This window comes from Scyliorhinus canicula, chromosome 5 (assembly GCF_902713615.1).
Source record: "Scyliorhinus canicula chromosome 5, sScyCan1.1, whole genome shotgun sequence".
NCBI lineage: Eukaryota > Metazoa > Chordata > Chondrichthyes > Carcharhiniformes > Scyliorhinidae > Scyliorhinus > Scyliorhinus canicula.
Window position 1 is genome coordinate 156,136,006 of NC_052150.1, and position 25,129 is coordinate 156,161,134.

The following is a 25,129-nucleotide window of genomic DNA, read 5'->3' on the forward strand; positions in this document are numbered from 1 at the left end:
AATTCCACTAAATTAGTTAGGCATGACCTGCCTTTAACGAACCCATGCTGCGTCTGCCCAATGGGACAATTTCTATCCAGATGCCTCGCAATTTCTTCCTTGATGATAGATTCCAGCATCTTCCCTATTACCGAAGTTAAACTCACTGGCCTATAATTTCCTGCTTTCTGCCTACCTCCTTTTTTAAACAGTGGCGTCACGTTTGCTAATTTCCAATCCACCGGGACCACCCCAGAGTCTAGTGAATTTTGGTAAATTATCACTAGTGCATCTGCAATTTCCCTAGCCATCTCTTTTAGCACTCTGGGATGCATTCCATCAGGGCCAGGAGACTTGTCTACCTTTAGCCCCATTAGCTTGCCCATCACTCCCTCCTTAGTGATAACAATCCTCTCAAGGTCCTCACCTGTCATAGCCTCATTTCTATCAGTCGCTGGCATGTTATTTGTGTCTTCCACTGTGAAGACCGACCCAAAAAACCTGTTCAGTTCCTCAGCCATTTCCTCTTTTCCCATTATTAAAACTCCCTTCTCATCCTCTAAAGGACCAATATTTACCTTAGCCACTCTTTTTTGTCTTATATATTTGTAAAAACTTTTACTGTCTGTTTTTATATTCTGAGCAAGTTTACTCTCATACTCTATCTTACTCTTCTTTATAGCTTTTTTAGTAGCTTTCTGTTGCCCCCTAAAGATTTCCCAGTCCTCTAATCTCCCAGCAATCTTTGCCACTTTATATGCTTTTTCCTTCAATTTGATACTCTCCCTTATTTCCTTAGATATCCACGGTCGATTTTCCCTCTTTCTTCCGTCCTTCCTTTTTGTTGGTATAAACCTTTGCTGAGCACTGTGAAAAATCGCTTGGAAGGTTCTCCACTGTTCCTCAACTGTTCCACCATAAAGTCTTAGCTCCCAGTCTACCTTAGCTAGTTCTTCTCTCATCCCCTTATAATCTCCTTTGTTTAAACACAAAACACTAGTATTTGATTTTACTTTCTCACCCTCCATCTGTATTTTAAATTCCACCATATTGTGATCGCTCCTTCCGAGAGGATCCCTAACTATGAGATCATGAATCAATCCTGTCTCATTACACAGGACAAGATCTAGGACCGCTTGTTCCCTTGTAGGTTCCATTACATACTGTTCTAGGAAACTATCGCGGATACATTCTATAAACTCCTCCTCACGGTTGCCTTGACCGACCTGGTTAAACCAATCGACATGTAGATTAAAATCCCCCATGATAACTGCTGTACCATTTCTACATGCATCAGTTATTTCTTTGTTTATTGCCTGCCCCACCATCTCGTTACTATTTGGTGGCCGATAGACTACTCCTATCAGTGACTTTTTAGCCTTACTATTCCTGATTTCCACCCAAATGGATTCAACCTTATCCTCCATAGCACCGATGTCATCCCTTACTATTGCCCGGATGTCATCCTTAAATAACAGAGCAACACCACCTCCCTTACCATCCACTCTGTCCTTCCGAATAGTTTGATACCCTCGGATATTTAACTCCCAGTCGTGACCATCCTTTAACCATGTTTCAGTAATGGCCACTAAATCATAGTCATTTATGATGATTTGTGCCACCAACTCATTTACTTTATTCCGAATACTACGAGCATTCAGGTAAAGTACACTTATGTTGGTTTTTTTACCTCTGTTTTGAATCTTAACATCTCCAGTTTTATTCCTTTTGTTATTACTGGGCCTATTCACTGTGCTCCCCTCAGTCACTGTACCTTGTACTGTCGCCCTTATGGATTTCTGACTATGTCTTCTCTGCCTTGCACTTTTCCCCTTACTTCCTTTTGTTTCTGTCCCTGTTTTACTACCTTCCAACTTCCAGCATTGGTTCCCATCCCCCTGCCACATTAGTTTAAACCCTCCCCAACAGCTCGAGAAAACACCCCCCCTAGGACATCGGTTCCAGTCCTGCCCAAGTGCAGACCGTCCGGTTTGTACTGGTCCCACCTCCCCCAGAACCGGTCCCAATGCCCCAGGAATTTGAATCCCTCCCTCTTGCACCATCTCTTGAGCCACGCATTCATCCTATCTATCCTGACATTCCTACTCTGACTAGCTCGTGGCACTGGTAGCAATCCTGAGATTACTACCTTTGAGGTCCTACTTTTTAGTTTAACTCCTAACTCCCTGAATTCCGCTTGTAGGACCTCATCCCGTTTTTTACCTATATCGTTGGTGCCTATGTGCACCACGACAGCTGGCTGTTCACCCTCCCCCCCCAGAATGTCCTGCAGCCGCTCCGAGACATCCTTGACCCTTGCACCAGGGAGGCAACATACCATCCTGGAGTCTCGATTGCGTCCACAGAACCGCCTGTCTATTCCCCTTACGATCGAGTCCCCTATCACTATAGCCCTGCCATTTTTCTTCCTGCCCTGCTGTGCAGCAGAGCCAGCCACGGTGCCATGAACCTGGCTGCTGCTGCCTTCGCCTGGTGAGCCATCTCCCTCAACAGTATCCAAAGCGGTATATCTGTTTTGCAGGGAGATGACCGCAGGGGACACCTGCACTGCCTTCCTACTCTTGCTCTTTCTTTTGGTCACCCATTTTCTATCTCCCTCAGTAACCTTCACCTGCGGTGTGACCAACTTGCTAAACGTGCTATCCACGACCTCCTCAGCATCGCGGATGCTCCAAAGTGAGTCCATCCGCAGCTCCAGAGCCGTCAAGCGGTCTAACAAGTGCTGCAACTGAACACACTTCTTGCACGTGAAGGAGCCAGGGACAGTGGACGTGTCCCTGAGCTCCCACATCGCACACGAGGAGCATGACACGGGTCTGGGATCTCCTGCCATGTCTTAAACCCTTGGTAAACTTAAACAACTAGAATTTCAAAATAAAAATAAATAAATTAGACAATGAAAAGAAAAAGAGAGACTACTTACCAGTCACTTACCAGGGTTAAAAAGCACCTCCTCACACTCTGCACCGAATTACCTCACTGCACCAAATTACCAAGTTTAAATCTCCCACTCTGTATGAGTCTCACTCCGGATGTGTCTCCTGGAAAAATGCTCGCTTACTGTGTGCGCTCTCTGTCTGTCTTTTATACTGACCTCAGCTAGCCCTTGTCCTTCTAGGTGGTAGAGATTGTGTGTTTGGGAGATTCTGTCAAAGGAGCCTTGGTGAGTTCCTGCAGTGCATCTTGTGCATCGGAGGTGGAGGGGGTGAATGTTTAAGGTCATTGATGGGCTGCCAATCAAGTAAGCTGCTTTGTCCTGGATGATACAAAGCTTCTCGATTGTTATTGGAGCTGCACTCATCCAGGCAAGTGAAAAGTATTCCATCAGATTCCTGACTTGTGCCTTGTAGACAGTGGATTGGCATCCGGAGTCAGGAGGGTATCGGGGAGGTATTAGCACAGAGATGCTACCACTGGACTAGTAATTCGGAGACTAATGCTTTGGTGACATTGGTTCAAATCCTACCATGGCAGCTTGTGAAATTTGAATTTAATGAATAAATCTGGCATTGAAAGCTCGTCTCAGTAATGGTGCCCATGAAACTTTCATTGATTGTCGTAAAAACCCCTCTAGTTAACTAATGTTTTTTGGAGAAGGAAATCTGCCATTCTTACTTGATCTAGACGACATGTGATTCCAGACCCACAGCACTTAAATGCCTTCTGAAACGGCTGAGCAAGCTACTCAGTTCAAGGGCAATTAGGGATGGGTAACTAATGGTGGTCTAGCCAATGAAACCCACATCTCATGAAAAATACTCACAGAAAAATTCCTAGTCCCTAACCTGCGCTTATTCATTTATTTGGCCAATATTTATCTGGCTAGTCCAGTTCAGTTTTTCTGGGAATCACCCCTCCCCTGATATTGATAGTGGGAGATTCAGCAATGGTAATGCCATTGAATGTCAAGGGAGATGGCTAGATTCCCTCTTGTTAAAGGTGAGCATTACCTGGCAGTTGGGTGGTGTAAATGTTCCTTGCCATTAATTAGCACAAGCTGCATATGGACATGGATTGCTTCAGTATCTGGGGAGTCGTAAATGGTGCTGAACATTGAGTAATCATCAACAAACATCTCCACTTTAATAAGAATATGGGGAGTCCACCAAGTAAGAATAAAGATCTTTGGTTTATTTAGTTATGTTATTTACAACTCCCGGTAGATCCCTATCGGGTCTCTCTGTGGTCGGTGCCTTACGGGCTGACCTTTTATACATAGCTGAATGAGTTCCCCTGCCCCTTAGTGGGGGAGCACACACTCTGCAAGAACCACGGGGAAGATAATCATTCCCACCCCGTATGTTCCATGTGGGATATGACATTCCTCCCCCTCACAGTCCGAAGACACACTCGACGGTCGGCGAGGTGGAGAAGGAGGAGCAGGTGGAGGACGTTGTACACTCCTCGGCTCTGGTGAAACATCAAACCACTGAAATGCCTGATCAAGCAGCGTACATCTTGAAGGGGAACATCGTCTGTGGCAGGAACGCTGTTACGGATGATTGGCAGGAGGCGCCTGAACCATTGTATCTGCATCCGAGACCTCAGACGTCTGCGTTTCCATATCTGAATCAAAAGATACAATCTGGGGCATGTCGGGCATTGACACAGACTGGAGGCGTTGCAGCAAGCTGATTTGGCAATGGAGTTGGAGGATTCAAGACAGGATTCTTCCGAGGAACCTCACAAAGGACCAACGTCCACGAGCGAATATGATCCAAATGCCTTTGCATCCATTGCCCCCAGACCCGAACTTGGTAAGAGACTGGTCCCATTTGATGGACGACAATCCCAGAAACGTTATGAATGAACACAGCATTATTAGGTGCAAAGCATTGGAAAGGCAGACGTTGAACTGGGCAACACTCTTGCAACTCCTGGTTACAGCACACCTTTGCGCCGATGTTTGGCAGAAGCAAACTAAGTCGGGTATGAAACCGACAACTCATGAGCATCTTAGCAGGGGCCATCCCAGTTATTGCGTGCGGTGTGGTCCTGTATGAGAACAGAAAACAAACCAGCATGGTGTCCATCGAGCCTGAAGTCTGCTTCTTTAGCCCCTACCCATCTGTCTGCATAGCCCCCTTACTGCCAAGCCATTTGGTGCCGGATGTTATGGGGCAGTGTGGGCATGCCGAATTCCGTTGCCCTTCATGAAAGCGGCAAATTTTGTACTCACAAAAAAGGCCCTGCTATTTGTTATGAGCACCTCCAGGATTCCATGGTTGTGGTGGTAGGATAATTGCAGTGAATCAAGATAATCTGGAAGGATGGAATTGATGTGTCCAATGACCAACCTCTCAAAGCACTTGATAATGAAAGATATCAGGGCCACCGGTCGATATTCATTGAGGTACGTTTCCAGGTTCTTCTTTGACACCGGTATGATAGTGGTCTCCTTGAAGCAATTGGGAACCTCAGAACAGAGTAGGGAGAGGTTGACGGTGTGTCTGTTAACACATTCACCAGTTAGTCCACGCAGGATCTGAGTGCACGACCGGGGACTATGTCAGGACCCATTGCTTTCTGTAGGTTCACTATCGAGAAGGCCGATCTAACTTCTGAGGCTGTGACGGTAGATATGGATGTGTCTGAAGCTGTTGGCGCAGTTGACACTGGTTTGTTGGCTTCCTGCTCGAACCAAGAATAGAGGGCGCGATTCTCCGCAAATGCGGAGAGTCGTAAAGGCTGCCGTGAAACTGGCCGTGTTTCACGGCAGCCTCCGCACCCCCTCCCGGGACCCGATTCTCCCCCCCCCCCGGGCGGGGCTAGCAGCGCGGCCCCGTGAAGCACGGCATCGCGGGCTTAGCAACCGTCGCTAAGCCCGCGTGCCAAGCGTCACAGCGGCTGAAGCGCATGATGAAGTCAGCCGCGCATGCGCGGTTGGACGGCTCCAACCCGCGCATGCGCGGATGACGTCATCACGCATATGCGTCAAACCCACGCATGCGCGGGACGTCATGCCCCTCAGCCGGAGGAACAAAGAGTGTGTGGGTATCGGACCCGCTGCCCGCGATCGGTGCCCACCGATCGCAGGCCCATGCCACCCTTGGCACGGCGGTGGTGCGGCCGTGCCAATCGGTGCCATGGTTGTCCGGGACGGCACTTGCCGGCCGTTTTCACGAACAGTGAGAGCAGGTGTGTTTGCGTTCGTGAAAACGGCCGTAAAGGCCTGGGAACTCGGCCTATCGGCCAGGGGAGAATCGCTGTTCGCCGTAAAAAATGGAAGCAGCGATTCATGTCGTGGGGCAGCCGTGGGGGGGGGGGGGGGGGGGGGGGGGGGGGGGTGGGGGGGGGGAGAATAGCGGGAGGTCGGGAAAAATGTCGGGAAAGCCCTCCCGCTATTCTCCGACCCGTCGTGGGCAGCGGAGAATCGCGCCCAGAATGTATAGAGTTCATCTGAGAGGGGTGCTCTGTTGCCTGAGATTCTACTCGGCTTTGCTTTGTAACCCATTATATCTTTTATGCCTTGCCACAACCAAGAATTTGTGTTGTTAGTCTTGGACTCCAGCTTAGTCTGGTATTGTCTCTTGGCATCCCTGAAGGGGATGAAACAGGCAACTTGACTCTGATTGGTCAAGGCTTTTCCCTGAGGAATGAACTTGTGAATGGCTGACATATACTTTGTTCAGATGAAACAGGCAAAATGTGTGTACATGTAATTTCTGTCTGCAAAGAACAGGGCCCGGTGTATTGATATATGTAGCTTCCAGTACATGCAGCTGCATCACACTGCGAACCTGACTAACAATCCTGGAACACCCTCCCTAATGTACCTATACCTCAGGGACTGCAGTGGTTCAAGAAGGCAGCTCACCACCATCTTCTGAAGGGCAACTAGGGATTAACGCTGGCCTGACCAGTGATGCCCACATCCCGGAAATGAATAAAAAAGAACTTTTTGAATTCTCATCCAACTGAACTTACATTATAGTCAGAAAGAGGAATTGTATTACATTCTTTTTGACACTGCTTTTGTTTCTATCAATTCTGTTTCAATTGAACCTGTGAATTAGTTCAGTTAAACCCATTCAGAATGTTCATACTCAACACTAGTTTTATTGTTCTATTCCTTCTGAAACAAAAATTAGAACTAAGCAGAGTTCTTTGAACTGATCTTGACCGACAAATTAATAATCCAAAAATAAGGTTGACATTAAGAGCATGACGATTTTAAGCAGAATATTAGTAGAGAGATTGGAGAAGCTGATCAATCAGCTTTTTAAAAAATAAATATTTTTATTATCCTCCTTTTTCACATTTTCATCCAAATTTATACCCACCAACAAACAATCAACGGTAACAAATACAATGTCAATCCCCTGGCCAACAATTCCTCCCTCCCACCAACCCCCAAACAACCCTCAACATTTTAAATACAAACATTAAAGAAAAGGATTCAGGAATCCACCATCCACCCATACATAGTCACCAACAACATACACAGTCCAACCCCCCTCCCCAACCCCCCCCCTCCACCACCCCAAACTCCTCCCCCCTAATGTTTGATGTCATTCAATTCTTGAAAGTGCATAATAAACAAAGCCCATGAATTGTAGAACCCTTCCATCCTTCCCTCATCTCAAATTTCACCTTCTCGAGTGTTAAAAACTCCAACAGATCCCTCTGCCAAACCAGAGCACAGGGTGGAGAAACTGACCTCCACCACAACAGGATCCGCCTTCGGGCCATCAGCGAGGTGAAGGCTAAAGCATATGTCTCCGCACCCGCTTCCAACCTCAGCCGATCCGATACCCCAAATATGGCCTCCAGGGGACCCGGCTCAAGTCTCACATGTAGTGAGCAGCACGGTAGCATTGTGGATAGCACAATTGTTTCACAGCTCCAGGGTCCCAGGTTCAATTCCCGGCTTGGGTCACTGTCTTTGCGGAGTCAGCACGTTCTCCCCGTGTCTGCGTGGGTTTCCTCCGGGTGCTCCTGTTTCCTCCCACAGTCCAAAGATGTGCAGGTTAGGTGGATTGGCCATGATAAATTGCCCTTGGTGACCAAAATTGCCCTTAGTGTTGGGTGGGATTACTGGGTTATGGGGATATGGTGGAGGTGTTGACCTTGGGTAGGGTGCTCTTTCCAAGAACTGGTGCAGACTCGATGGGCTGAATGGCCTCCTTCTGCACTGTAAATTCTGTGATGTACCACCTTCGAAACTACCCTGAACGCCTCCCTCCAATGCCCCTCCAGCTTTGGACAGGACCAAACCATATGAACGTGGTTTGGATCAATCAGCTATTTAAATCATTATTCGGCATTTAGCAACACTAGTCAATAGGCATTAGTTGATTGTGGAAATCATTTGAGTTCCTGGCCAAGTTGTTCACCATAACAGAATTCTACTTTTGTAGAAGGTACGACACAGCTATCTTGACTTTTCAGACATTGCCATTTTTAAAAATAGAAAGCACAGGCAATATAAAGACCATCGCCATTTCAAAAGAGAAGAGATTGCTCAATGTGTTGGTCTCCCTTTATCAACCTTTTTGACAATATTCTTTACTGTTCAATTGGTTTAACCAATTCATGTGATACCAGTTTTGAGGATTATTGCTAGATATTGTTCGTTAAAATTTTGGTTTGTCATTAATTTATGAAGTTAGAATTTATACAAGTAGTTCACCATTAATCTTAGTCAATAATGTTTATAATATTGTATGCATATATTTAAAAGCCGTTTTACTCTTCAGGAGGTCAACTTCGGCATGCTTAGTTGCTCTGAAGGGAACCTACTTCAAGGACTGGAGAAACTTCTCGCCAATATAATGGTACCGGCTCTGCGGTCTCAAGAGGTAGCCTCCCTTAAGTGGCAGTTACGGTCACAGATTTTTTCTAGAATAATCCCAGTTATAACCTTTTGTTAATCTTTCTCTTTGTGTGGAGGGAGGCAGACTGTACTCATATTTTATTAAATATATTAAAATGCAGGTTTATGTATTTGAAAGAAAACATATTAGGTTATCATCAATCCTTCAACTTGACTGTCAGCAGCAACTTGAAATACATTAGCATCTACTGTGGGCACAGAAAATGACTTTGTGTAATGTTTCTTTGAAAATAGTGGAGAGAGGTTTGCTACACAGATGTAATAAGGGGTTAACTGTTAACATTGCCGACAGTAGGGTGGCATGTGCTGCAGTGTTAGCACTGGGACTGCGGCGCTGAGGACCCGGGTTCGAATCCCGGCCCTGGGTCACTGTCCGTGTGGAGTTTGCACATTCTCCCCGTGTTTGCGTGGGTTTCACCCCCACAACCCAAATTATGCGCAGGTTCGGTACTCTAAATTTATTTTAAAAACCATTGCCGACAGTAATTTGCAAATTTAAGTGTGGTAAATATTCTTTACACACGTGTTTTTGTGCCTTTACCTAAGATTGAATATAGGTTAGTCACAAGACAGGTTTGTAACGGCGGCGGTTACCATTTTGTCCTAGTTTTGTTGCACACAGGAATGAGCTACGTCATTAGCTGGGGAATTGTGAATGGAGCTGAACATTGTGCAAACATCAGAAAACAATCCAACTTCTGATCTCATGATGGAGTGAAACTCATTGATGAAGCATTTAAAGATAGTTGAGTTTAGGAGTTCCACAGAGCAGAATCCGGCAACAATGTCCTGGGCTGGGATGATTGGTTTTCAACAATGATAGCTATTGCGCCTTGTGCTAGACAATACTCTAGCCAAAGGGGAGTTTCCCCACTGATCCTCCTTAATTTCAGTTTTATAGGGGCTCCTTGGTGCTACATTTAGACAGATATTGCCTTGAATTTAAAGGTCAGTGATTTTCACCTCACCTCACCTCACCTCTGAAATCAAACTTTTTTTTATCCATGTTTGTAGAAAGGTTGTGGTGGGACCTGAAGCTGACTGGTCTTAGTAGAACCTAAAACGAGTTTAATAAGCAGGTATTGGTGGACATGTACCACCGGATAGTACTGTTGATGATTCCTTCCATACCTATACTGATGATTGAGGGCAGGCTGACAGGGTTGTAAGGCTTGCTTGGATTTATCTTGTTTGTCTTGGACTTTCTGTTATCCTTATTCTGCATTGTGCCTCAGAGGTAGATTCTCTCAGTGCAAAACACCTGCCTCCATTGGACATCTTCAGGGAGACTATCCAAATAATCCTCACTGAAGACTGATGTTCTGCAAATCTTTCCATCACTGCTCTTAAGTCCAGAAAATAAACAACACATTTAAAATGTTACTTTTAGCAACTTCCAATTCACTTTTGTCTTCCAGGTTGCTATCTCCTTCAATAGCTTTGGAAGGTAGGGTTGTAGTGGTACTGTCGCTGGGCTAGTGATCCCCAGGTACAGAATCATGGTCTGGGGACTGTGTTCGAATCCCACCATGGCAGGTGGTGACATTTGAATTCAATAAAAGTCTGGAATTAAAAGTCTAAAGGTGACCATGAAACAATTGTTGATTGTTGAAAAAAAACACTGGTTCACTAATGTCCTTTCGGGAAGAAAATATATTGTCCTTACCTAGGATGGCTTGGCAGCACGATGGTTAGCACAGTCGCTTCACAGCTCCAGAGTCCGAAGTTCGATTCCTGCTTGGGCCACTGTCTGTGTGGAGTGTGCACATTCTCCCCGTGTCTGCGTGGGTTTCCTCCGGGTGCTCCGGTTTCCTCCCACAGTCCAAAGATGTGCAGGTTTGGTGGATTGGCCATGCTAAGTTGTCCTTATTGTCCAAAAAAAGGTTAAGTGGGGTTACTGGGTTATGGGGATAGGTAGCAGGTGTGGGCTTAAGTGAGGTGCTCTTTCCAAGGACTGGTGCAGACTGGATGGGCTGAATGGTCTCCTTTTGCACTGTAAATTCTATGATTCCATGATACATGTGACTCCAGATCCACAGCAATGCAGTTGATTCTTAAATGCCCTCAGCGATGATTCACTAATGTCCTTTAGGGAAGGAAATCTGTCATCCTTATCTAGTCTGACCTACATGTGACTCCAGATCTACAGCAATATGGTTGATCTTAAATGCCCTCAAGGATGAGTAATAAATGCCGGTCCAGCCAGTGATGCCCACATCCCATCGATGAATAAAAATAAAATTGCTTGCCAATTGTTCACGATCACATGGGACAAGTCTATTCAGTACTAACGGTTTATCACCACTTCATAGTCAGTACTGAAAATAAGTAGCAAAAGTAGGAAGGCAGATTATAATTTGAATGGGTGCAAATTGAGCGAGGTAGATACTCAGAGAGACTATGTTGTCCTTGTGCATCAGTCGCTGAAAGTAAGTGCGCAGGCACAGCAGGCAGTAAAGAAAGCAAATAGTATGTTGGCCTACATAGCGAGAAGGTTTGAGTAGAAGGAATAGGGATGTTTTACTGCAGTTGTAAGGACATTGGTGAGGCCACACCTGGAGTATTGTGTGCAGTCCTTATCTGAGGAAGGATGTTCTTGCTATGGAGAGAGTGCAACAAAGGTTTACCAGGCTGATTCCTGGGATGGCGGGACTGTCATATGAGGGGAGACTAAATCGGTTAGGATTATATTCATTGCAGTTTAGAAGAGTGAGAGGGATCTCATAGAAACGTACAACATTCTAACAGGATTAGACAGGGTATATAAATAAAATGTTCCCGATTGTGGGGGAGTCCGGAACTAGGGGTCATAGTTTGAGGATAAGGGATAAATTCACAACCACAGAAAGTAATTCAGGCCAAAATGTTGTGTAGTTTCAAGAAGGAATTAGATATGACTCTTGGGGCTAAAGGGATCAAGGGATATAGGGGGAGGTGGAATCAGGGGATTGAACTTGATGATCATAATGAATGGCGGAGCAGGGTTGAAGTGCTGAATGGCCTCCTCCTCCTTCTATTCTATGTTTGGTTCTATGTATGGCCAATCCACCTGCTTTGGACTTTGGGAGGAAGCCTGAGCACCCGGAGCAAACCCACGCAAACAGTCACCCAAGGTCCGAATCGAGCCCGGCCCTGGCACTGTGAGGCACCAATGCTAACCACTGTATCAATGTGTCGCCCCAACTTCTACCCCCCTCTCATCTTCACGTGATCCACCTCTGACACTGTTCTTCCCTTCAATTACCTCTTTGTCTCTATTTTTGGTGATAGACTGACCACTAATCTTAACTACAAACCCATTGACTCCCACAGATATCTCAAATATAGCTCCTCACATGCCACTCCTTTTATGGACTACATTCCATTCTTCCTGTTTCTCTGCTGCATCAGTTCTGATGATGCTACCTTTGATAACTGCACCTCAGAGATGCCCTTTTCTAAACTAAGGTGCCCCCCCCCCCCACCCCCCCGACTATGGTCAACAGGGCTCTCAACCATGTCTAACCCATCTCACACACTTCTGCCCTCACCCCTTCCCCTCCCTCCCAGAGCCATGACAGGTCCCTTTCGTCCTCACTCTTCACCCCACCAGCCTCCACATTAAAGGATTATCCTCACCATTACCGTCAACTTCAGCATGACGCCATCACTAAACACAGCTTCCCCTCACAGTCCCTGTAAGCATTCCACAGGGCGCACTCCCTCCATGACATTCTGGTCCATTCCTCCATCGCCCTTATCCTTCAGTCCCTCCCCATATCACGTTATCATACAATCGCAACATTTGTCCCTTTATCTTCTCCCTCCTCGCTGTCCATGGACCCAAACAATCCATTCAGCTAAAGCAATATTTCAAGTGCATCTCCTTCAATTTGGTCTATTGTATTCACTTCCCGATGTGCTCTCCTCTATATTGGGGAGACTCGACGTAGACTGGGTGGATGCTTTGCGGAACACCTTTGCTCCATCTGCAAGCATGACCCCAATCATCCAGTCATTTGCCATTTCATCTTAGTACCTTGCTCTCATGCCCACATGTCCATCCTTGGCTTGCTGCAATGCTCTAGTGATGCCCAATGCAAACTGAAAGAAACCTCATCTTCCAATTAGACTCATTACAGCCTTCTGGATTCAACATTGGAGTTCAACAACTTTTACTATCTTTATTTTTTTTTGGTTCCCTCAGTCTACGCCAAGACAACCCCACCTCTCCCCCACACGACCTTGTTTTTCAATTTTGCTTCCACTGAGCGCTTACCTTTATTCTCCTACTGACACATCCGGCTATTGTACCTTTATGCCACTCTTAGCACTTCTTCAGATCTTAATGCCACCATTAACACCCTCTTTCTCTTATGTCCATGACATTGTTGTCACTTTCTCCTTGGCTCCGACCTATCCCTGAACTTCCATTCTGCCCAAACAATTCATTGCATTTCTATACCTCTTCAGTTATGTAGAAGAGACGTAATGGGCTTGAAATGTTAACTGTTCCTCTCTCCACCATTGCAGAGAGACCTCTGGGCGGAATTCTTCATTTTGTTCAGAGCCAGGTTCTGACTGAAGCCCGACATGTAGCTCTCCAGCTGCACAGCTGAGTTTTTAGTTCATATCTTAAGCCTTCCTGAAAATAAAAATTCAGGGGACGAGGTTTATGCTGTCCCTGTGGTGTGGTGGGGTGGGGTGGGCCTGACAGAGCTGGCGAGCCCGGCTCCACAGAGGTCAGAGTGCCCTTCGGCACAGAAAATAAGCTCCCCAGCACACCCTCCGCCCCAGCCCACAAAGAATTGGGGGCTCTCCCCCCCCCCCCCCAATGCCCCCTACCACCATCAGCATCGGGGCTGTCACGCCACTCCACTCCTCTGCACCATCAGCATCAGGGGTTCTTACCCCCCTCCCCACCACACCATCAGCATCAGGAGTTCTGATTCTCATTTTTTCAGAACTTCTTGTAACCTTACCAATGTGGATGTCACAAAGGCGAAGTATGAGTATTCAGTGAGGGGGGATAATGTGGCAGGGGTGCTTGGTAAGTATATGATTATGTATTAAAATGCATTAAAAAAAAATATATTTTTATTCTCCTCCTTTGCCACATTTTCTCCGAAATGTGCACCCACCAACAATAAACAAGAATCAGTAACGAATATAATGTCAATCCCCATATCAATAACAACGATCCCATCCTCCCACCAAACCCCAAACATTAGCCCGCATGTTAACATAAACAAATGACAAAAAGGAATCAGGAGTCACCCATAGTCACCATTAACATACACATTAACATACCCCTCCCCCTAATCCTCCCAACCACTCCCCCCCCCCCCCCAACTAATGTTCGATATTATCCAGTTCTTGAAAGTGCATTATGAATAATGCCCATGAATTGTAGAACTCCTCCATCCTTCACCTTAGCTTAAACTTAACCTTCTCAAGAGTCAAGAATTCCAACAGGTCCCCCCACCACGCCAGGGCACAGGGTGGAGAGATTGCTTTCCATCCCATCAGGATCCGCCTTCAGGCGATCGATGAGGTGAAGGCTACAACATCTGACTCCACACCCGTTCCCAACCCTGGCCTGTCTGACATCCTGAATATGGCCTCCCGAGGGCCCGCGTCCAGTTTCAAGTCCACCACTTCAGAGATTACACTAAACACCTCCTTCCAGTAATCCTCCAGCTTTGGACAGGACCACAACATATGAACATGATTTGCGGAGCCCCCCCTGCAACATTCACACACATCTTCAACCCCTTAAAAGTATCGGCTTATCCTCGCCCTTGTGAGGTGTGCTCTGTATACCACCTTCAGCTGTATCAGCTCCAACTTCGCGCACGAGGTGGAGGCATTCACTCTCTGGTGCACCTCACACCAGAACCCCTCCTCCATATCCTCTCCCAGCTCTTCCTCCCACTTTGCTTTGATCCCTTCCAGTGGTGCCTTCTCCTCTTCCAAAATAGCTCCGTAAACCGCCGACACTACCCGCTTCTCCAGTCCCCCTGTCGTCAGCCCCTCCTCCAGCAATATGGAGGCCGGCTTCACCGGGAAGCTCTCGATCTCCTTTCTGGCAAAATATCGAACCTGCATGTATCTAAACATTTCCCCCTGCTCCAGCCCATACTTCGCTTCCAGCTCCTTCAATCCTGCAAACTGACCCACAAGAGATAAATCTTTCAGTGTCTTAATCCCCTTCTACTCCCATTTCTGAAAATTTCCATCCCACTTTCCTGGCTCAAATCTGTGGTTCCCCCAAATCGGTATTTCCCTTGACCCTGCCCCCAATCTAAAGTGTTGGCAAAACGTATTAAAATAGTCCTCCCGCTCTTTGTTGGCATGAACCTCATTGGGTCAGCAGCTAGGGAGCATGAAAGTTCAGAAAACACGATCTTGCATTTTACGATTCTTGCAGGCCTTCCCACCCGCATTGTCATTATTGCTTATGGCTAATTTAAAACTGAAAACTGCCCCCACTGAGCTTATCCAGCATTTTCTGTTTTATATCAGGAAGTTTTATGTTAGCTAAAATACATTGAAGCAATGACAATGAAATGCTTTAATATAGCAATTTCAATTTCATATTTTAAATGTTATTAAATTATTATTAATAGTATGAACCATTTTATTATTTTCCTGCAAATGAGCAGAATTGGGGATCTATCAAAGACGGACTAAAGAATGCCCAAATTCAGGAGTTTCTTGAGTCCTTAGACAAATTTGTTGGCAATTTGTCTTCTGCAAGGAAAAATATGGAGCGCCAGGTAATTCTTCAGGAGGCAGCTACAGGCTGCAACCTTGACGATCTGCATGGCCCCTCAGACTATTTGACTGTAGGTATGAAAAATGTTTTACTCATTACAGTTTTAGTTTTCAGTTTCCAACTCTATACTTATAATTATTTTTTCTGTATAATTTAAGACAGTTTAATGTAATATGAGAGTGTGTGTAGATATGTATGTATGCAACTTTTGTTTAGTAAATGATTGATTTATTATCATTTACATTTCAACTTTCCTCAGGATTCCCTGAAAATCCAAGGTATCTCAAGAATTTTAAGACTTTGACGCCTGGGTTGATACATTAAAAAAAGAGAAAGCTATTTCATTTTTCATCAGTGGATACCGCATTATTTAGTGGTTCCATATTTTTGGATACCTCCTAGTTAACACTATTGTTAGAAATATACAGAAAATTGCCTTTTAATAGGTTATTAAGCATGAAAATTTTTTGGGTCCCTGCTCTCGCTTCCATCCAGCAGGCTCACTATTTGGATGTTCTGCCGTCTCGATCGATTCTCCTTGTCCTCTACATTCCCTTTCAGGCTCCCCTGCGTCGCCACCAACCTCTGGATCTCGTACTCCAGGGCTACAATTTGGTTGCTCTGGTCAATTAATGCCTTTTCCAGTTCCCATATTATGCTCCCATGGGTCTCCAGTCTCTTTCCCATCCCATCAGCATCATGGTGGCTAGTACCTCCAACACCGCCACCTTGACTGCTGCCTTGATGTCATCCTTCATCATTTTTAGTTCCCTGGTTAGGAACGTCTTCCATCCATCACCTGGTTGAAGGGGGAGCTCGCTTTCTGGGTCGCCAATCTCCCTCTCTAGAGAGTGGCCGGGGACCCCACGCCTCATGGGTCCGCTGATCTGTTTTCTCACTGCTCCTGTCTCTTGTCCAAATTCCTGGTGTTCCTGCGGCCTCTCGAGTGGCTGCTTCCTGGCATTTTCGTTGTCTATGTAACCGTTGAGGATGAGGGGATGTTTAAGTCTGATGTTGCGGGCTAAATTCAGTCAAAGTGCCTATTTTGTTGTGTTATGGAGGTAGGCCACCTGATGTGCATCTACTCAGCACTCCCATCACCGGAAGCTCGTCTGGTGCCTTTTAAATATGGCACCCAGATATACCAGCAGCATGTGCATCATCAAGCCCATCCCGCCATGTAAGATTGCACAAAACCACTGGACTGGAGGTATAATTAGTTACGCCAGTGATAGAAAATATGGTGAAATCAGTCACCGCAGCCAGAGACACTCCCCATCCCCACTCTGCTACGGGACTTCTTAGTTCTGGATGGGAGGATTCCTCCCTGTGTGACTGTACATCCTAATGGGTATTAGCATTGTTCTAATTTGTTTCCTGAAACATCCCCCAGTCGTCCTACCACCCATTCCAGTGGGCCTCACTTGTGTCCATTTGGAAGCCAACACCCTGATTCTTTTTTGGGGGGGGGGGGCTACCAGCATCCAGAACCTTTTAGTGTACAGAATCCAGGCTATGGCCCCCTTGACACACTGCCATAATCCAGCATTGACCCAAAACCTTAGAAATGGAAAGGTGGGATTAATCAGTGAAGAAACAATAAATTTACAGACAATCACTTCCTGTTTAGATTTACATTTTGGGAACCATTCAAATTTCATAAAGAGAAATTACTCCCTTTGAAATGATTTGTGAGTAAGCTGGGAGAGGGTGTAGGGGGTGGTGGCACGTGGTAGGTGGATGCTGGGGCATCTTAACATTATATGCTGAATGCACAGAAATTGCTGTCAGTGGTGCTGAAATTAAAGATCCTGGATTGCATATGGGTTTGAAATAACATCAGACTTCTCATAATGCAATTAATCCATGGGAGTCTTGACTGAACCTGTTGGTGTTTAAACCCTGCCATGACCTCCTTAGTGATAGGAGGTTACAAACCATGTGCTGCCTTCCTCCGCTGCCTCTTCCCCTAGCGCTGAGCCATTATCTCGGAGTCCTAGTTGTCAGAGTGCTGAGCGTTACAGAGTGATGTAGATCTCCCAGGACCATGAAAGTAGGCACCTTCTCAACAAGGTCCCAAACTGGGCTTCATCTCGAGAACCATGCTATGCAAACAGGAGGCTGTTAATCTGGATTTCATCTCTTGAAACTTGCATAATAGCTCTAGGTCAAATCAAAAGAAACAAAAGGTAGTAAATATGTCCGTGTTGTAGTTCCAGGTTGTTCTCCGGTGCTGTGAACTGTGGCACAGGAACCCGTACTCCCAGTGCCAGGACAAATTTCCGTCATTGATTCGGAGTTTGCTAGTCCAGGTTGAGTGATCATGCCAATGTTTGGGTCAATCTTTAACTGCCTGAAATGACCATTACCTGGACTGTGAAGATTGCAAAATGGTGTTGGTAGAGAGTCCTCTTAAACGGGACTCTCATTATGATCAGTGCACCTGATCATGAGATACATGAGTGGAACATGGACTATGTACACTGTATCCAATGTTTACTGACATTGAACAACCTAAGCTGTAGTCACAACATGTTTTAGTAGACTTTTGTGTACCTTGAAGGAGGAACATAGGCAAGGAAATCTCCTGATGATTACCACGTATTGCCCACCATCAGCTGATGGATCAGTATTGAGCATCACTTGGAGGAAACACTGAGGGTGACAAGGGCACAGAATATACTCTGGGTGAGGGACTTCAATGCCCATCACCAAGAGTGGCTCAGTAGCACGACCACTGACCGAGCTGGCCGAGACCTAAAGATATAACTGCTGGACTGGGTCTGCGATAGGTGGTGAGGGAACCAACAAGAAAGGAAAAATATACTAGTCCTCATCATCACCAACCTGTCTTCCGCAGATGCATCTGTCCACAACAGTATCGGTAGAAGTGACCACTGCAAGGTTGTTGTGGAGATGTAGTCCTGTCTTCACATTGAGGATACACTCCATCATGTTCTGTGGCACTACCACCATGCTAAATTGAATAGATTCAGAACAGATCTAGCAACTCAAGACTGGGCATCCATGAGGCACCATGAGCCATCAGCAGCAGAAGAATTGTGCTCAGCCACAGTCGGTAACTTCATGGCCCGGCATATCCCCCACTCTACCATTACTACCAAGCCAGGGGATCAACTGTGGGTCAATGACAGTGCAGAAGGGCATGCCAGGAACAGCACCAGGCATAACGAAAAATGAGGTGTCAACCTGGTGAAGTTACAACACAGGACTACTTGTGTGCCGAACAACATAAGCAGCAAGTTATTGACAGAGCTAAGTAATTCCACAACCAGTGGATCAGATCTAAGCTCGGCTGTCCTGGCACATCCAGGCATGAATGGTGGTGGACAATAGAACAATTCACAAATATCCCCATCCTCAATGATGGAAGAGCCCAGTTGTGCTATGGAGGGAGTTCCATGATTTTTACCCAGCGACAGTGAAGGAGCGGCAATATATTTCCAAGTCAGGGTGGTGAGTGACTTGGAGGGGAATCTCCAGGTGATGGGGTTCCCAGGTATCTGCTGATCTTGGCGTTCTAGATGATAGCGGTCATGGGTTTGGAAGGTACTGTCGAAGGAAATTTGGCTTTTGACCTGCCCTGATATCCACTGCATTAATGTGGCTAGTCCAGTTCAGTTTATGATTAATGGTAACCCCCAGGATGTTGATTGTAGGGGATTCAGTGATGGCAATGCCATTGAATGTCAAGGGGCAATGGTTAGTTACTCTGCTGTAGGAGATGGTCATTACCTGGCACTTGTGTGGCATGAATGCAATTTGCCACTTGTCAGCCGAAGCCTGGATATTTTTTGCTGCATTTGGACAAGGATTGCTTCATTATCTGAGGAACCGTGAATGGTGTTGAACATTGCACAGTCATTTAAAAAATATATATTTTTATTCAAATTTTAACATTTTTACATTTAACACTCACATTACAAAACAAAATAAACCCAAAACCAACATCCCCCCCCCCCCCCCAACACTTTTTTAAATAAATGTTTTTATTGGGTTTTTGAACAAGGTATAATTACCATTATGTACACAGAATAAGAAACATATATCTATATATATACACATATTTAGAAGAGAAGGGCACACCCCAACATAGAATACAATAAAATATGAAATAGACTAATTGGTGGGGTACTGTGCACCAGCTCGACAGCGGCAGCTCTGTGCATCTGGTCGAATTATTTACACCACGTAAGTTCGCGACTGTTTGCGGGGGGGTGGGGTGTGGGGAAGGGGGGGCAGGGGTGGTAGGGACTGGGGGGAGCAAATATACATTTGGGTGCCGGGGAGATAACCAGTGTGCGACACCTGGCCGGGTCGCGTGCCGCTGTCGCCCGCCTCTCCCGGACAGCTCTCGCCGCCGTCCCCCGCTCGCCTCCACTGCTCCTTCCGTCCTCCATCCCCAACCTCCTCGTTCTCCGCTCCTGGGGATGTCATGCACGTTTTGGCACCCTGTGCCCTCCTTCCAGCTCCTGATTCCTTGCCCCCCGCCCCATCCCGCTGGTTCTCCTCTCTTGTCCACCCTCCCTCCACGGTTCGCCCCTCCCTCCTCAAGTTCAGCTGTCTCCCCCCTCACCCCCACCCTGTGGTTCGCCTTTCTCTCCCTTTCATGCCTTGGCTACCCGCCCCTGATTCTTGACTAAGTTCTCCTGATTCTTGGCTACCTGGCTATTCTTCCTCTTGTTCGTTGGCCACAAACAGGTCCCGGAACAGTTGTGTGAATGGCTCCCACGTTCTGTGGAAGCCGTCGTCCGACCCTCGGATGGAGAATTTTATTTTCTCCATTTGTAGAGATTCCGAGAGGTCGGACAGCCAGTCTGCAGCTCTGTGTGGTGCTGCTGACCGCCAGCCAAACAGGATTCTACGGCGGGCGATCAGGGAGGCAAAGGCAAGGGCGTCCGCCCTCCTCCCCAGGAATAGATCTGGCTGGTCCGAGACCCCGAAGACCGCCACTTTCAGGCATGGCTCCACCCTCACTCCCACCACTTTGGACATTGCCTCGAAGAAGGCTGTCCAGTACTCCACCAGTCTGGGGCAAGACCAGAACATGTGGGCGTGGTTGGCCGGGCCTACTTGGCACCGTTCACATCTATCCTCCACCTCCGGGAAGAACCTACTCATACGGATTCTTGTTAGGTGGGCTCTATGTACTACTTTTAGCTGCGTCAGACTGAGCCTTGCGCACGTGGAGGTGGAGTTGACCCTATGCAGTGCTTCGCTCCAGAGTCCCCATCCTATCTCAATCCCCAGGTCCTCCTCCCATTTCTTTCTTGTTGCGTCCAGTACGGTGTCGGCCCTTTCTGTCAGTCGGTCGTACATGTCACTACAGTTCCCTTTATCTAGGATACTTGCGTCCAGTAGGTCTTCCAGTATTGTCTTTCATGGCGGTTGTGGGTACGTCCTTGTCTCCTTTCGTAAGAAGTGTTTGAGCTGGAGATACCGTAGCTCGTTCCCCCTGGCTAGCCGAAATTTCTCTGTCAGTTCGTCCAGTGTTGCGATCCTGCTGTCCGTGTATAGGTCCCTGACTGTCAGTGTCCCCCCCGTCCTGCCTCCACCTTTTGAAGGTGGCGTCAGTCAGTGCTGGTGTGAACCTATGGATGTTGCAGATGGGAGCTTTGTCAGACATTTTGGTCAGGCCAAATTGCTGCCGCAGTTGGTTCCAGGATTGGAGGGTGGCTATCACCACCGGGCTGCTGGAGTGTTTTTTGGGTGGGGATGGGAGTGCTGCCGTGGCGAGGGCCCGGAGGGAGGTCCCCATGCAGGAGGCTTCCTCCGCGCGCACCCATTCGGCCTCTGGCTCCTGTATCCATCCCCTTACTCGCTCGGCTGTTGCCGCCCAGTGGTAGAATTGTAGGTTTGGGAGGGCTAGCCCCCCCCCCCCCCCCCCCCCCCCCCCCCCCCCCCCCCCCCCCCCCCCCCCCGGAAACATTGCACAGTCAGATGTGAATATCCCCACTTCTGACCTTATGCTGGAAGGGAGGTCATTGATGAAACAGCTGAAGATGGTTGGGTCTATGACACTACCCTGAGGAACTCCTGCAGTGATATCCTGGAGCTGAGATGATTGACCTCCAACCACAACAACCTTTGTGCCAGGTATGACTCTAATCAGCGGAGTTTTTCCCTCTTCCCCATAGACTCCAGTTTAGCTAGGTTGCCTTGATACCGCACTTGGTCAAATGCTGCCTTGATGCCAAGGGCAATCACTCTCACCTCACCTCTGGCATTTAGCTCTTTTGTCCACATTTGAGCCAAGGCTGTAATGAGGTCAGGACCTCAAATAAACTCACTGATCACCCTGAGCTGTGCTGACAGTGGGTGTGAGTGGCCCCTCCTGGTACATTTCAACTTTACCGTCTCCCTTAGCACCAGGACCTCTGGCTCTGTGGAACCAAATCTTGCAGCCAAGAAATGTATCCGCCTAAGTGTGCTAGACTTTATGTTGATGTCAACCTAAATGTTAATTTTATTTGGTTTAAATTTAAGGCAAAGGGATTAAGCCTTAATGTTTTTGTTGGCGTAAGCAGAATGTTGGGATAAATTGGTTTTAGATAAGTGGACAAAACTGTACAAAATAACTTTGTTTTATCTTTAATGCTTGCAGAGGACAAGAGAGTCACTGAGAAATTGAAATGTGCACTTTTTCCTTTACTTTGGGAGAAATATTATTATGGTCATGTGAAATAACATAGAATCCATGTCAGATCAATATTGTATCCATTATGTGGTGTAAAATGTAGCTATGTACAATCATCAGTATTCTTTATGTGGTATTGTTTATGTTTTCTTGTGTAACGCATAGTTATTGGAGCTACTTCAGATTCATAACAGTTGCATCTCTGTTATGCAATTTTAGTTACTTCGTGTTGATATCAAAATTCCTGAAATAAATGTAATTAAATTGAAATTGCTTCTAGCTGCGAATACCGAATTTGTGGAGCAACTTGAGGGAGTGCTGATGTCATGGACGAAACAAATTGAGCAAGTCTTGGCTGAAAGTGAACAAATGAGAAAGGAAGCTGATGATATTGGTCCCTCTGCAGAACTGGACCACTGGAAGACTAGAATGGCAAAGTTTAATAGGTACATTGTAGTTTCAGATAATTCTGTTGTTCAGTTATTTAACTGTTATTTTAAAGGCACGGCTGAGGGTAAGTGTTCCCAGAAGGGAAACTTGAAACAACGGCCCTCACGTTTGTGTTTGCAATTTGTACAGTATGAGGAGAGGTTTTGAAATTGAGAAATTGTGTCCCCGACTATGTGTTATGTTTTATAGAAAAGTAAACGTTTACTAAGAAATAGGAGAAAACATTCAAATAAAACAGAATCATCCTTAAATACGATAATGGCTTCACAGTACGTTGGTGCTTTAAAACAATTCCACACATTCTTATTGTAACTACTTCCCGAACTAACCTTCCCCATCTATTCAGCAACATTTTGTAGACTTTAAGAGCTATAGAAGTCCTGTACATTTTACCACACAGTGGCCGGGATTCTCCAACCCAGCGCCGGGCCGGAGATTCCCCGCCGCCCCGATGCCGGCTTCTGCATTCTCTGGCGCCGATTTTCGGGCGCCTGTGGGATCACCTCCATGTCGGTCGGAGGCCCCCCTGGCGATTCTCCAAGCCCCGATGGGCCGATTGGCAACGGGGTTGGCTGAGTCCCGCCGGCATGGATTACTCACCTCCCACATGGCGAGTCCTGGAAGGTGAGTGTGTGGGGGCCGTCCTGGGGGGGGGGGGAACCAACCCTGGGGGGAGGGGGAGGGGGCCATGGTGGCCTGCCTGGCCCACTATCGGGGCCTACCATTTGGTGGGCGGGTTGGTCCATGGGGGCCTTCTTTACTTCGCGTCAGGCCCTTGTAGGGCTCTGCCATATTGCCCGGGGTAACCCCCGCACATGCTTGGAAATATGCCGGCCGTTCCGCTCATGCACAGAAATATACCAGCCATTCCGCACATGCGCGAACTCGCGCAGGCCATTCTGCGCCGGTTGGAGCTGCGGGGACCACTCCGGCGCCAACGTAGCCCCCTAGAAAGGGGAGAATTCCTCACTTTTGGGGGCAGTTGATGCCGGAGTGGTTGGCGCCGGTTTTCACGCCCGCGTGGGGACATAGCCCCATTATTAGGGAATCCCACGCTGTGTCTTTAAATCTCCCTTGGTGTGCCTCTGTGCTTAGTAGCAGTTTGTTTTTCAGATTTGGCTTTGTTCACATTGCTGCTGGGAGTTGACCAGTTATTCCTGTTGATTACCGAGATCTAAAACCCTTCATAGGTTTCAGGATCTCCTTAGATACGTTCTTTCCCTTTGATCTTTACATTGTCTCACCCAGTCTCTTTGGAACCGTTCTCTCCCTCAGAATTGATTAACTTAATCTCTTTACTTTAGCTTTCAGAATTTAAAAAAAAATCAACTCACATGATCCATACTTTACCTATGACACTTTTTTTTTGCTTCTTGCATATCTCCTTCTTTGAATCACGACAACCCATTCAAATTTATTCCTGCTCTGTAACCATCCTTACTGAATTGTCTTCGGTAAACTTCTGTTTGAGGTGTTGCTAGGCTCATTACCCATATCAAACCCAATGTTTAGATTCACACTGTCATTCTGTCCCTTTGTTTAATTACCACTCACATACCCCAACAGTTTTAAAAATGCCAACAATACAATTAACAAAAAAAATTGAATTTACTGGGTTTTCCTGACAGGTCTTCTTGACATTACCAACTGTTTGTTTTAATCTACACCTTGGTGAATGTCTGAATAAGATTGGGACTGAAAGTGTTAAACTAAGGCCAGGAGCCTATTTTGTGTCTGTGCGAGGACCCAGATAACGACAAATGGAGGCAAGAGGTGGAATGCCCATTGCTTTCCTGACACCATGGCATTTTAGCAGTGGTGGGGAAGGATGGCTCTAGCTGCCCAGATGCCACCTGTGCCACTTAAGTGGTTAATTAAGGGTCTCTCCCTGTGGCTGCTGGCATTTTGCCAGTAGTGTGGTGGCCTTTCTGCTGCATGGTTAGACCACCTGGTAAACCTGGTGGTCTCACTTAAGGCTTGAGTAGGGGGATATAGTCTCAGGATATCTGGCATAGCAAGGGTTAATGTGGGACTGGGAATGTGCGACAGTACTACCCACAATGTGATGTTTAGAGATACATGAGCTGAGACTAGAGTCAGTTGCGGACTGGATGGAGGCCTGTGTGGAAGAAAACATGAAGTTAGCTCTCAACTTAGTCTATATTCTGTATATCTGTACATAGTTATGTGTTACCAATTATCCCCCAATGTTCAACATATAAGATTCAGAACGTCTTTGTGAGGCCTACTGAACATACAACATACAACAGGGGGCACTCTGTGGCCATGAAGGACCCCCCCCCCCAAGGCAGGAATGACCCCCTGTGGCAATGCTTTATTTGCTGTCATCAATCACCATCCCACTCACCAAGGCCTGCCTGACTGGCCCCGGTGACTCATGATTCCACTCACCTCGTTCTGAGGGCGG

The 25,129-nt window shown here is 46.7% G+C and overlaps 1 protein-coding gene across 2 annotated transcripts in view; it reads left to right on the forward strand.

Annotated features, from left to right (window-relative positions):
• The window catches only part of dnah5l (dynein, axonemal, heavy chain 5 like), a 493,661-nt gene that overhangs the window by 41,280 nt on the left and 427,252 nt on the right, over positions 1-25,129 (forward strand). For both annotated transcript variants that reach the window (XM_038797876.1, XM_038797875.1), the window contains exons 8-10: positions 8,700-8,801; positions 15,481-15,667; positions 22,532-22,697. In XM_038797876.1, the coding sequence (XP_038653804.1) occupies positions 8,700-8,801; positions 15,481-15,667; positions 22,532-22,697 (455 nt within the window). The remainder of the gene's footprint in view (positions 1-8,699; positions 8,802-15,480; positions 15,668-22,531; positions 22,698-25,129) is intronic.